This window comes from Oncorhynchus keta, chromosome 2, assembly GCF_023373465.1.
Source record: "Oncorhynchus keta strain PuntledgeMale-10-30-2019 chromosome 2, Oket_V2, whole genome shotgun sequence".
NCBI lineage: Eukaryota > Metazoa > Chordata > Actinopteri > Salmoniformes > Salmonidae > Oncorhynchus > Oncorhynchus keta.
The window spans coordinates 51,978,212-51,992,368 of NC_068422.1; the positions used below are offsets into that span (position 1 = coordinate 51,978,212).

General features: G+C 41.1%; 1 protein-coding gene across 4 annotated transcripts in view; it reads right to left on the reverse strand.

Annotated features, from left to right (window-relative positions):
- Window positions 1-211: 211 nt before the first annotated feature.
- LOC118402412 (serum response factor-like) overlaps window positions 212-14,157 on the reverse strand; it is a 72,389-nt gene continuing 58,443 nt past the window's right edge. For 3 of the 4 annotated variants that reach the window (XM_035800602.2, XM_035800619.2, XM_035800595.2), the window contains 6 exons: window positions 13,185-13,428; window positions 8,450-8,602; window positions 7,727-7,828; window positions 7,295-7,474; window positions 6,777-6,853; window positions 212-5,823 (listed from right to left, as the gene is read on the reverse strand). In XM_035800602.2, coding sequence (XP_035656495.1) covers window positions 5,728-5,823; window positions 6,777-6,853; window positions 7,295-7,474; window positions 7,727-7,828; window positions 8,450-8,602; window positions 13,185-13,428 — 852 coding nt within the window. In that variant the 3' untranslated portion in view covers window positions 212-5,727. Of the gene's footprint in view, window positions 5,824-6,751; window positions 6,854-7,294; window positions 7,475-7,726; window positions 7,829-8,449; window positions 8,603-13,184; window positions 13,429-14,157 lie in introns of all 4 variants that reach the window. The other variant, XM_035800610.2, reaches the window with a different exon arrangement.

Genomic DNA, 14,157 nt, shown 5'->3' on the forward strand with positions numbered 1-14,157 from the left:
TATAAGCAGACCTGGGTCCAAACACTATTTGAAGTCATTTAAAATACTTAAGTTGTGCTTGAATGAGCTTGCCTGTTGCGATGGAACCAATAGAAAAGTCCCATAAGTGCAAAGCACACCCACCTAGCACTCCAGACAGGCTAACGCAAATGCTTAAAGTATTTGAAAGATACTATGTATAATACCTGAACCCAGGTATGGTTAAAAGGACACTAACAAACCCATAATACAGTACACCTATAGAACGTGGATAGACCCTTTTTATTTCAGTTTATGAGAATAGCAGAAAACCATTGAAAATGACAGTGTATTATCTTGGCTTTATGTCTAACTCTTAAACGGCACAGGAGTAGAGGTCGTCACAGGTCTGTGTGGACCCAATATACCAGAGCCCCGGGCCCCATTGGGTTCGGGTCTGAAATTCTAACTTGTCCCTCTGGTCCTGTTTAATTGTTATCGGCTCTATGTAACTACAGCTGATAGATCCGACCACTGCTCTGCATAGCCTATAGCAGTGGTTCCCAACCAGGGGTACAAGGACTCCTGGGGGTACTTGGCCTAGCCACAGGGGGTAGTTGAAAAGACTCACGAGACCATACGCTTACTGGTAAAATGCACATGATGGGGTACTTCAGTGGTACTCCGGTCGGGTCTAGGTTGAGTTGTCCTCTGGTCCATTCGGGTTCAGTCTGATTGTTCTCGTATCCGGGTCCCCATGTATTTTTAATTATCCATTCTGGTCGGTTCTGATTGCCCTCGGGTCCAGGTCCACCTTTTTGGACCTGTGAATACCTCTACACAGGAGCTTGCCAGTGTCCTGCTCACATCTGCCCTGATTAGAGAACATAACAGTATCTTTCAGTAGCCTACATGGCAATAATGCCTTCAGCAAGGCAAGGGGTCATTGTGGATCACTCTAGAAAGAATTCATCACTAGGGAAAATGCATTTCTTCACCACTATCATTGTCAGTTTGGCACAAGCTGGTTTGTATTTCAAAATGCAGGATCATTACATTATCCAACTAGCTCATTATTTAAACATGTTTATCATGCCCGTTTCAAGGTTATCCTACTCAATATTCATGTTTATACTTTAAGATTCATAAATTAATGTAAAAATAGTTATTGAAATCAAAATACTACTCATTACAGATCAAGCAGGAAGTCCAGTAAGTGGCTGTTTCAGACTATTTTATTTAGTAAGGTTTAGCCAACTCGTTAATCCTGCTTTAAGAAATACTCTCAGATGTCAAAATGGAAAACGTCAACAAATATCCAGCGTCTTTGCACTGACTTGTAAAGAATAAATTGTCCTGGATGTCAATTCCCATCCGCATATATAAATCAACATAATATGCACGAATATTACATTAATTTACATACATAGTGTGTAAATAATTGATGTATATGCAAATTAGTTGCATATACACATATATACACACACACACACAAAACAACTAAATAGAAAACAACTACATGCCATCGCAGAAACAGGCTAAAAATACAATTTGATTCAATTTAAAAAATAATTATGTACATTTCCAAATGCCTTTAACCTCAATGTCCCGCATTCCCCACCCATTTATAAATCCCCACACACACACACACACACACAAACATTCAGACAATTAATGTATCTTTGGCTGACGTGTGAAGCTGCAGCACCTGCATCGTGTTCACATGGCAATTACTTACAGATCTTCCTAAAAAATATAAACAAAAAGATAAAACACCCAATAGAAAAGGGGATGTAGTGAACACTTAAATTCCTTCCTCTGCTTTAGTGAATGAATACATATGTTTTTTCAAACATCTACTAACATACAAGGGTTAACAACACACACCCTTCCGTGCTTGTGTACAGTGCATTCGGAAATTATTCAGACCCCTTGACTTTTTCCACATTTTGTTACATATTCTAAAATTAATCTAATAAACATTTTCCATCAATCTATAAACAATACCACATAATGACAAAGCGAAAACAGGTTTTTAGATTTTTTTACTTATTTACCTAAATATTGCAGACCCTTTGCTAGGAGACTCAAAATTGAGCTCAGGTGCATCCTGTTAACATTGATCATCCTTGAGATGTTTCTACAACTTGGAGACCACCTGTGGTAAATTCATTTGCTTGGACATGATTTGGAAAGGCACACACCTGCCTATATAAGGTCCCACAGTTGACAGTGAATTATCAGAACAAACATGAGGTCGAAGAAATTGTCTGTAGAGCTATGAGACAGGTCACTCTGTGGAGATGGGAGAACCTTGCAGAAGGACAACCATCTCTGCAGCACTCCACCAATCAGGACTTTATGGTGGAATGGCCAGACTGAAGTCACTCCTCAGTAAAAGGAACATGACAGCCCACTTGGAGTTTGCCAAATGGCACCCAAAGGACTCTCAGACCATGAGAAACAAGATTCTCTGGTCTGATGAAACGAAGATTGAACTATTTGGCCTGAATGCCAAGTATCACCTCTGGAGGAAACCTGGTACCATCCCTACGGTGAAGCATGGTGGTGGCAGCATCTGTGGGGATGTTTTTCAGCGACAGGGACTGGGAGACTAGTCAGGATCGAGGCAAAGATAAACAGAGAAAAGTACAGAGAGATTGTTGATGAAAACCTGCTCCAGAGTGTTCAGGACATCAGACTGGGGTGAAGGTTCACCTTCCAACAGGACAACGACCCAAAGCACACAGCCAAGACAACGCAAGTGTGGCTTCGGGACATGTCTCTGAATGTCCTTGAGTGGCCCAGCCAGAGCCCGGACTTGAACCCGATCGAACATCTCTGGAGAGACCTGAAAATAGCTGTGCAGCGACACTCCCCATCCAACCTGACAGAGGTTGGATGAGGAGAATGGGAGGATCTTCAGAGGATCTGTGGGGAAGAATGGGAGATACTCTCCAAATACAGGTGTGTCAAGCTTGTAGTGTCATACCCAGGAAGACTCGAGGCTGTAATCACTGCCAAAGATGCTTCAACAAAGTACTGAGTAAAGGTTCTGAATACTTACACTACCATATAAAAGTTTGGGGTCACTGAGAAATTTTCTTGTTTTTGAAAGAAAAGCACATTTGCTGTCCATTAAAATAACATAAAATTGATCAGAAATACAGTGTAGAAATTGTTAATGTTGTAAATGACTATTGTAGCTGGAAATGGCTGATTTTGTACGAAATATCTACATAGCTTGTACAAAGGCCCATGATCAGCAAACATCACTCCTGTGTTCCAATTGCATATTGTGTTAGCTAATCCAAGTTTATAATTTTAAAAGGATAATTGATCATTAGAACACCCTTTTGCAATTATGTTAGCACAGCTGAAAACTGTTGTCCTGATTAAAGAAGTACTAAAACTGGCCTTCTTTAGACTAGTTGAGTATCTGGAACATCAGCATTTGTGGGTTCGATCATAGGCTCAAAATGGCCAGAAACAAAGAACTTTCTTCTGAAACTCGTCAGTCTGTTCTTGTTCTGAGAAATGAAGGCTACATTTCCAAGAAACTGAAGATCTCGTACAACACTGTGTACTACTCCCTTCAGAGTAACAGTGAAAACTGTCTCTAACCAGAATAGAAAGAGTGGGAGGCCCCAGTGCACAACTGAGCAAGAGGACAAGTATATTAGAGTGTCTAGTTTGAGAAACAGACACCTCACAAGTCCTCAACTGGCAGATTTATTAAATATTACCCGAAAAACACCAGTCTCAACGTCAACAATAAAGACGCGACTTCGGGATGCTGGCCTTCTAGGCAAAGTTGCAAAGAAAAAGCAATCTCTCAGACTGGCCAATAAAAAGAAAAGATTAAGATGGGCAAAATAACACAGACAGTGGACAGAGGAAGATTGGAAAAAAGTGTTATAGACAGACAAATCTAAGTTTGGATCACAAAGAACATGCGTGAGATGCAGAAAAAATGAAAAGATGCTGGAGGACTGCTTGACGCCATCTGTCAAGAATGGTGGAGGCAATGTGATGGTCTGCTGGTGCTTTGGTGGTGGTAAAGTGATTTGTACAGCGTAAAAGGGATCTTGAAGAAGGAAGGCTATCACTCCATTTGGCAATGCCATGCCATACCCTGTGGACCGCGCTTAATTGGAGCCAATTTCCTCCTACAACAGGACAATAACCCAAAGCACAGCTCCAAACCATGCAAGAGCTATTTAGGGGATAGGCAGTCAGTATTCTGTCTATAATGGATATTATATTCTGGTATTCTGTCTATAATGGAGTGGCAAGCACAGTCACCGGATCACAACCATATTGAGATGTTAACTCTTGGAACTACCCATCCCGGATCCGGGAGAATTGTCATCAACTACACTAATTAGCATAGCGCAGGGTCAAAAAAATATTACTAGAAAATATTCATATTCATGAAATCACAAGTGAAATATAGTGAAACACAGCTTAGCCTTTTGTTAATCACCCTGTCATCTCAGATTTTGAAATTATGCTTTACAGATTATTATACCCCAAATTCCTCCGTTTGTTTGTCACGTTATGTTGAGAAATCCACTGGAAACAGCGGTCACAACAACACCGGAAAAAATTCAAATAATATCGACAGAAACATGGCAATCCTCAAGGTGTTTTTCAAATATCTATTCCATATATCAACCGGGACAATTGGCTTTTCAGTAGGAGCGAGAGGAAAAATGACTACCTCTGTCTTTTACGCAAGAATCACTCTGAGAGCCCTCAGCTGGCCACTTACGCAATGTAGTCGTTTACACTCATTCGTCAACATAAAGGCGTGAAACTATGTCACAATGCTGTAGACACCTTAGGGAATATGTAGAAAAAGGAAACTGGTTGATATCCCTTTCAGTGGCCAATAGGGGAACATAGGAACACAACGGTTTCAAAACATGAGTCACTTCCTGATTGGCTTTTTCTTAGGCTTTCGCCTGCAATATCAGTTCTGTTATACTCACAGACAATATTTGGACAGTTTTGGAAACTTTAGAGTGTTTTCTGTCCTAAGCTGTCAATTATATGCATATTCTAGCATCTGGTCCTGAGAAATAGGCGGTTTACTTTGGGAACATTATCTTTCCAAAAATAAAAATAGTGCCCCCTAGTTTCAAGAGGTAGGGAGCAGCGTGACCTTATGGTACGTAAGAAGTGCCCATCAAACCAATACAACTTGTGGGAGGTGCATCAGGAAGCATGAGGTGAAATATCCTCAGATTACCTCAACAAATTCACAATTAGAATGCCAAAGGTCTGCAAGACTGTAATTGCTGCAAAAGGAGGATTCTTTGATGAAAGCAAAGTTTGAAGGACACAATTAAAATCATTATTTATAACCGTGTCAACATCTTGACTATATTTCCTATTCATTTTACAACTCATTTCATGTATGTTTTCATTGAAAACAAGGAAATTACTAAGTGAGCCCAAACTTTGGATATTTCAGTTGTTAATTTGTAATAAATGTGTAAACATTTCTAAAATCCTGTTTTTGCTTTGTCATTGTGTGCTGTTGTGTGTAGATTGAAGAGAAAAAACAACAACAATTGAATCAATTATAGAATAAGGCTGTAATGTAACAAAATGTGGAACAAGTCAAGGGGTCTGAATACTTTCCGAATGGACTGTTTACTTACAGTATTCTACTGTAAAGCAACAGAGGTGTAAAATGAAGTGCTAAGGCATCAATAAATAGAGAGTCTTGGTCTATTTGGCCAGTTTTCATGCGTTTCTCTGTCAGTCGTTCTTAGCGCTCTGTGTGGTGTCCAGGTTGACCATCTGCAGCTCTGTCAGTTTACTGCTGCTGTAGCTCGACTTCTGACTAATCACCATCTGCAACACAACACATCAACGTCAGCATGCGCCACTGAAGACCTCAGTTCCACTTTGCATGCTTTAATTTGTGATTGTTGAGTAGCCTTCTGTCACACAATACAAGGTTAGGGTCAACAAGGTTAGGGTCAATTTAATTTCAATTCCATTCCTGTAAATTCATGAATTAAACCAAATTCAAATGACAATTTTTCCTCATTGAAAAGCATTGATACCACCCGCACACATGCCTGCACACATACACACATCCACTGTTTTTTTCCTGCTGTATTTGTACTGTTGCCAGTTTCTTCGGTCTGTGTTGTCCGTTTTGTCTAACATTGTTGTTGTTTTTCAGTCCCTTTTGCCTCTTGCCAGGCCTTCACTGTAAATATGAATTTGATCTTAATTCACTTAATTGATATTTGTTAAGAGAATATCCTGAATTGACTGGAAATGAAGTGGAATAGACTCAAACCCTGCTGCCTAAGCACCAAATTATTGACATTAAATTTACTAACTTAAATTTACATTTACATTTAAGTCATTTAGCAGACGCTCATCTCTTTTAGATAAGAAAGCTTTTTCTAAAAGCATCACTTTGCACAAGTTTGGTCATTTGTGTTGTTACAGTGTAACTATGTACTCTAACTAGGGCTCTTGAAACACAATGGCTTATATTCTGTTCCTAAACTTTAGTCAATCTGAAATTTCAATCTTGCATGACTTTCTCAATTATAGTAACAAAACCAGTCTTCCAAATAACATATGGTTTTGCTTGTGTCACACGTGTTGTCCAAATGTCATAGGACTATATCATCCACATACAGTAACAGTACAGGAGGCAGGACAAACCCTATCCCTCCACAGTGAGAAGACAGTGCTCTGTCCGGATGCATTAGTGCAGGTCAGTGGCATGCTGGTTGCAGATAGAATATGAGAGTTTCACTTGTAAAATGTAGGTCTTGCCGTACTGGGTGTAGCTGCACTGCCGAGACTGGGATCTGCATGGTGCCCGAGGGTGCCGTAAGGAATACCTGAGGGACAGCACCTAGCCAGAGAGAGACGGACACAAACAACATGAAGAACACAGCACTCTCATCTAAACTAACATTTTATCACTGAATATATACAGACACTATGTGCATGGTGTGTAATGTATACCACCCCACTTTGGGTCATGATCAAACTCACTAGCCTGTCATAATCAACATCCTGACTATATAGCTATATTCATACCAGACCTGGGTTCAAATAGGATGTGTTTTCATCCTTTGAGCACTTGATTGAGCCTGCCTGGAATGGGAGCATTTTGAAAGTTCCAAGCTCAATCTGCCCAACTAAAAATATTGTCAAGAAAAAAATACTTATTGAACCCAGGTCTAATTCATACGTCAATCAACCTCCCCCTCCCTGGTTCCCCATTAGCCCATGACTGATGTAGTCTCACTTGTGTCCCAGCGTAGCCTACTGTAGTCTAGCATGGTCTCACCTGTGTCCTGGCATTGTCCATGGGACACCTGCATGGCCGAGGGGCCCTGGGAAAAGGTATTGAGCACAGCCAGGCCACCATCTGCCAGCGTGGGCGTGGACGCATACATCACTGTATGGGGGCTGGTGTACATCATGTGACCCGCCATAGATGTGGGCACTGACGATGTGACGATGGTCGCTGGGGGGAGTAGAAAAGTTAGTGTGTGAGACAAAGAAAGATTAGTTTATAAGAGACATTGCCCACCAGATGGCACCACCAGATGGTCCATTCTGTTCAACCTTAGTTGACCCTCATAACAGTATTGTAGACTACAACCTTCACCCACTCAGCTCACTCAGAGAGATACGTTAGAGTTAAGTTAGACTATGGCTTCAGCTTCTCACACATAACCAGAGTTGTACAGCCCTGTGTTTATCAAAGGATAGTTACCAGTGGAGACAGAGGAGGTCTGGGATATCTCCGAGCTGCTGTCGTTGGCATGTGTGGTGGGGTGCACCTGGATGGCCTGCAGCTGCTGGGTCATCCCTCCCCCTGGAGGAGAACAGGCAACACCAAACACCTGCTCACTCACCTGTACACTATTCTATCTTAATGTCAGAACACATAAATTATAATAATACTACAATTTTGACCCATACAGTTTTGGACATGGTTTCATACACCTACGTATAATCAACTAAAGTTCATGCCTGCCTCATGCCTGTTATCCATTGTACATCCCCTCTGCAGCCAGACAGACAGACTAGTCTCCCTATTTTTTCCCGGAGCACAAATCAGAACATGAGTAACTACATCCGCATCAAATGAAAGATAAATACTAGCCATTTATGGAAATCTGTAGTAAGGCCTATACCCAATTCCCCCCCTCTTACAATCACATTTATTTTATAAAGACCTCAAGACATCGGCCTTATCATCCCACGAATCTCAAAAAACACAACTGGGGCAGGGGATGCCCGCTTACCCATTGATATAGGAAGGGGAGAAAAAGGGCTCTGTGTTTCTGTAGCGCACATCTTACACCCAGCACCACATTGACTGGACTGCGCCAGGCTCTAACGGTGTGCAAGATTTCTCTCTCCACAGGCAGACACAGACTAGTCTATCGACAAACAGACTAGTCTCTTTCTTTCTCTCGACAGACTGACTGACCTAGGGAGACTGCAGTGGGGAAGCGGAAGACGGCCTGCTGTCCCTGCTGTGTCAGTTGCGATGAGGTGAGCGTCTGCCCCTGGATGGCCAAGGAGTGCTGGTGCAGCTGGCTAAGAGGAATGGTGGGGGTGCCGGGGGGGAGCGAAGTGCCTGCTGCAGGTTGGAGAGGAGAAAAGGAAGAGTTAAACAGTGGGAGGGTGTTGCATAGCCACACTTGGTCATATGGTCCATTGACAGTTTCTTTAACCCTACTCAAACCCTACTATTAGGGTTTGAGATTTCAGAGTTTTTAAAGTTTTTTTAAGTAGTTTGTTGTTCCACCTGGCACTGGTCATGTACCAGACAGGTGGTGCAGAGAGAGTGGAGGAAAGGGATAGAGAGGCTCCCAAGCTGCCCTTCAGCCTGCTGTCATAATGGGAGAGAAAAGACAGATGGGAAGAATGATCTGCTACCTCAACTAGCTACAGCTTCAGCCACACTGTCACTACATACAGACTTCACCCAGCAACAACAAGGGTAATACCTTACCATAAGTGACTGCGCCACTACACGACATAAGACTTTCTAAGCTTTAAGGTGGTTATTGCCCAGTACTGCATAGTTGTAAGAGACCTGGACCTCCTGTACTGATTTGACCTATTTTAATATCAATATTCCAGTGAGAGTAATACAATGAATTCATGGCAATGCAAATATACAGAATCAAAGATTCCTTTATAAAGGCGACAGCCACCTTATATTACAAAGTTTTCAAAAATATGAACCAGAATATATACAAATCAAAATGTATTAGTCACATGCGCCGTATACAACAGGTGTAGACCTTACAGTGAAATGCTTTCTTACGAGCCCCTAACCGACAGTGTAGTTTCAAAAAATACAGATAATAATACGAGAAATAAAAAAATAACAATACAGTGCCTTGCGAAAGTATTCGGCCCCCTTGAACTTTGCGACCTTTTGCCACATTTCAGGCTTCAAACTTAAAGATATAAAACTGTATTTTTTGTGAAGAATCAACAACAAGTGGGACACAATCATGAAGTGGAATGACATTTATTGGATATTTCAAACTTTTTTAACAAATCAAAAACTGAAAAATTGGGCGTGCAAAAGTATTCAGCCCCTGTACTTTCAGTGCAGCAAACTCTCTCCAGAAGTTCACTGAGGATCTCTGAATGATCCAATGTTGACCTAAATGACTAATGATGATAAATACAATCCACCTGTGTGTAATCAAGTCTCCGTATAAATGCACCTGCACTGTGATAGTCTCAGAGGTCCGTTAAAAGCGCAGAGAGCATCATGAAGAACAAGGAACACACCAGGCAGGTCCGGGATACTGTTGTGAAGAAGTTTAAAGCCAGATTTGGATACAAAAAGATTTCCCAAGCTTTAAACATCCCAAGGAGCACTGTGCAAGCGATAATATTGAAATGGAAGGAGTATCAGACCACTGCAAATCTACCAAGACTTGGCCGTCCCTCTAAACTTTCAGCTCATACAAGGAGAAGACTGATCAGAGATGCAGCCAAGAGGCCCATGATTACTCTGGATGAACTGCAGAGATCTACAGCTGAGGTGGGAGACTCTGTCCATATGACAACAATCAGTCGTATATTGCACAAATCTGGCCTTTATGGAAGAGTGGCAAGAAGAAAGCCATTTCTTAAAGATATCCATAAAAAGTGTTGTTTAAAGTTTGCCACAAGCCACCTGGGAGACACACCAAACATGTGGAAGAAGGTGCTCTGGTCAGATGAAACCAAAATTGAACTTTTTGGCAACAATGCAAAATGTTATGTTTGGCGTAAAAGCAACACAGCTCATCACCCTGAACACACCATCCCCACTGTCAAACATGGTGGTGGCAGCATCATGGTTTGGGCCTGCTTTTCTTCAGCAGGGACAGGGAAGATGGTTAAAATTGATGGGAAGATGGATGGAGCCAAATACAGGACCATTCTGGAAGAAAACCTGATGGAGTCTGCAAAAGACCTGAGACTGGGATGGAGATTTGTCTTCCAACAAGACAATGATCCAAAACATAAAGCAAAATCTACAATGGAATGGTTCTCAAATAAACATATCCAGGTGTTAGAATGGCCAAGTCAAAGTGCAGACCTGAATCCAATCGAGAATCTGTGGAAAGAACTGAAAACTGCTGTTCACAAATGCTCTCCATCCAACCTCACTGAGCTCGAGCTGTTTTGCAAGGAGGAATGGGAAAAAAATTCAGTCTCTTGATGTGCAAAACTGATAGAGACATACCCCAAGCGACTTACAGCTGTAATCTCAGCAAAAGGTGGCGCTACAAAGTATTAACTTAAGGGGGCTGAATAATTTTGCACGCCCAATTTTTCAGTTTTTGATTTGTTAAAAAAATTTGAAATATCCAATAAATGTCGTTCCGTTTCATGATTGTGTCCCACTTGTTTTTGATTCTTCACAAAAAAAATACAGTTTTATATCTTTATGTTTGAAGCCTGAAATGTGGCAAAAGGTCGCAAAGTTCAAGGGGGCCGAATACTTTCGCAAGGCACTGTATATGCAGGGGGTGCCGGTACAGAGTCAATGTGCGGTTAGTTGAGGTAGTATATACATGTAGGTAGAGTTAATTAATTAAAGTGATTGTGCATAGGTGAAAACAGAGAGTGGCAGTGGTGTGGAGAGGGGAGGGGGGGGCAATGTGAATAGATGTTCAGGAGTCTTATGGCTTGGGGGTAGAAGCTGTTTAGAAGCCTTGTGGGCCTAGACTTGGCGCTCCAGTACCGCTTGCCGTGTGTTAGCAGAGAGAACAGTCTATGACTAGGGTGGCTGGAGTCTGACAATATTTAGGGCCTTCCTCTGACACCGTCTGGTATGCGATATACAGTGGATTTGGAAAGCATTCAGACCCCTTCACTTTTTCCACATTTTGTTACATTACAGCCTTATTCTAAAATTGATGAAATAAAAAAATAGTTCCTCATCAATCAATACCATATAATGACAAAGTTATGTTGTTTTATTTTTTTTATTAAGAAAAATTATAATAAAATGAAATACCTTATTTATATAAGTACTTAGGACTTTGTTGAAGCACCTTTGGTAGCAATTATGACCTCAAGGTGGTTCGTTGCAGTAGCGTGACTTGCGTCTCCACATCAACTGTTTACCTTATGGAGCATTTCACATCTCCAGGAAGTCCTCTCAGTTTGGCTATGTTTTACATGTATAACAAAACACCAGTATCCAGGAAGGAAACGTCTACATATATGGGCTCAGCAGCTCCTGCCTTTGATTTCCATTGTAATAGAGGGATAATTGGAAGGTCCAACACAATGGCCATCGTGGAGAGGGCTGCCGAGCTCTGCCTATAATTAGTAATGAATATTCAATGAATATTGGGCAGCTAGTGCTGAGATTATTATTTAGTCCTACTTCATGGAGCAACGGCTCAGACAGAGTGTTGAGGAACCAGGCGTGGCCCCTCATTACATCACATCGTGCCAGAAAAGCTACAGTATCCATCTAGAGAGATGGTGTATAATATATGCCACTTGTAAACAGGATTTGCTATACAGTGCATTCGGAAAGTGTTCAGACCCCTTGACTTTTCCCACATTTTGTTAAGTTACAGCCTTATTCTAAAATGGATTCAATTAATTTTCCCCCCTCATTAATCTACACACAATACCCCATAATATACCCCATAATGACAAAGCAAAAAAATATGTCGACAACCAGACCTGGATTCAAATATACGCTTATTTAAGTATTTGTATTCTACATACTTATTTTCTGTGTATTTTTTTATTTTTATTTTTTATAATTTAGCAGAATTACATACTTCTATTTGAAGTTTTTTGAAATATTTCCTATAAATATTATTTGAAAATATTTTCAAATACTTGTTTCCAAATACAATTGAAATAACCCTAGGACCAAAAAGACCAAGGTTCAAATGCATGGAAGTACTTTAATGTTTGTATTAAAAAATGTACTTGAGTATTTTCAAATACATTGCAATTTACCAAGTGTATTTCCGAATTACATTTCCAAATATTCAACTACTTGTATTTTTTAAGAAAAAATATCCAAATACTTACTTTGAAAGATATGTGAAAGTAATTTAGATACTTTAAAAAGTATTTGTGAAGAACTAACCCTCTTGAGTGACACACAAGCATGTGTCACCGAGTTGATCCCGGTGAACACCAACTCCATTGTAGAGAAGGATGTCTATGTATCCCAGTAAACAAACAAACTGCAGTAAATGGTATGCGTTTCTCCTTAGAGATGGGTTGTGTTCATTAAGACACAGACAGACCAGTAGGATTGTCGAGCTTCTACTGTCCGAGAGTACTTAGTACATTTACATTTAAGTCATTTAGCAGACGCTCTTATCCAGTGCCAGACATAATTTGCTAACCTAGTGCCAACTGATTCTACATGTAGAAGTGGGCAAAAAGGAAATCCGTCAGTCGTCCACTGGCGGATGGTGCCTATAACACACCGCGCACAGTCAGAAAGCGAACGAACAGCAAACTAAAGGCCCCCTACTGTACAGACGAATATTTGGTCTGGTGAGTTCTCCTTTAGCCACCAAGCAGAAGAATACAGGCGCTCATTTTCATTTTCTGTTGCAAAAAATATCAAAACATGACCCTGGATGCTGACTGGTATGGTATAGTACAGCATAGATTAGTATTTTTTATTAAAGTATAGCATAGCATAGCATAGCTATAGTTACCTGACATGAAGGTGAAGCCGCTGGGCAGCTGCATGACCTGCCCTCCGGAGGCACCGGTGGTCTTGAGAATGGTGCCGTTGGCATTGACGTTGCTGCTGGCCGAGACGGGCGCCAGGTAGTTGGTAATTGGGAAGGAGGGCCCGCTGCTTACCTGCATGCTGGTAGAGGTGGTGGGGGCCGTGGGCGTGTGGGTACTGGTGGTGCCTGGGAGGCTGGCCACCGTGAACGCAGGCTTTAGCTGGTCCTGGGAAAGGAGAGAAAATATGAATTATGAGTGGGGCTGTCAAAATAGCAGTTTCATGTTTCCATCAGAAAGTGCAAAAATGTTGTATTTTTTGGCTCTTATCCACGGGACTTACTGACTAACTCAATTACTGACAGACATATTTTAATAAACAAACCAAGCCCATGACAGCACTATTCACTAGAGCTAGTGGGGTAGAGAGGAAGTTCATAGCAAAGCAATTACTATTGATTTACTCTCAGCAGGTAGCCATTTCCCCCCTTTAATATATTGTATGTATGTATGGTTGGAATTGGCTAAACTTTGAACATTGAGATTACATTACATTTACATTACATTTACAGATATTAAATGAATGATAGGAAATGAAAGAGACTGGGTTATGTTAGAAGTTAATGGTTCTCAGAAGAAAGAAGAAGGCTTTGGAATGTGTTTGATGGAGGAGAGGAGAGCGATGTGTTGAAACAGGGGAGACAGATGTACATCTGTATATTAGATGAAAGAGGGGTTGAGGTCAGGACAGATTCTCCTACGAGAGTAATGAATGTTTGGAATTCTGTTACCCTCTTTATTAGCTTCTGTAGAACCATAAAATGTAAGGATTGGAGAAAAAGGGGAGTGTCTTAAGTAGGATGCATATAAACTGTGAAGTGTGAAAACTTTTGCTGTCTGTTTTCACCTGTACAGAACCTTTGGTCTGTCTGTCTGTCTGTCTGTCTGTCTGTCTGT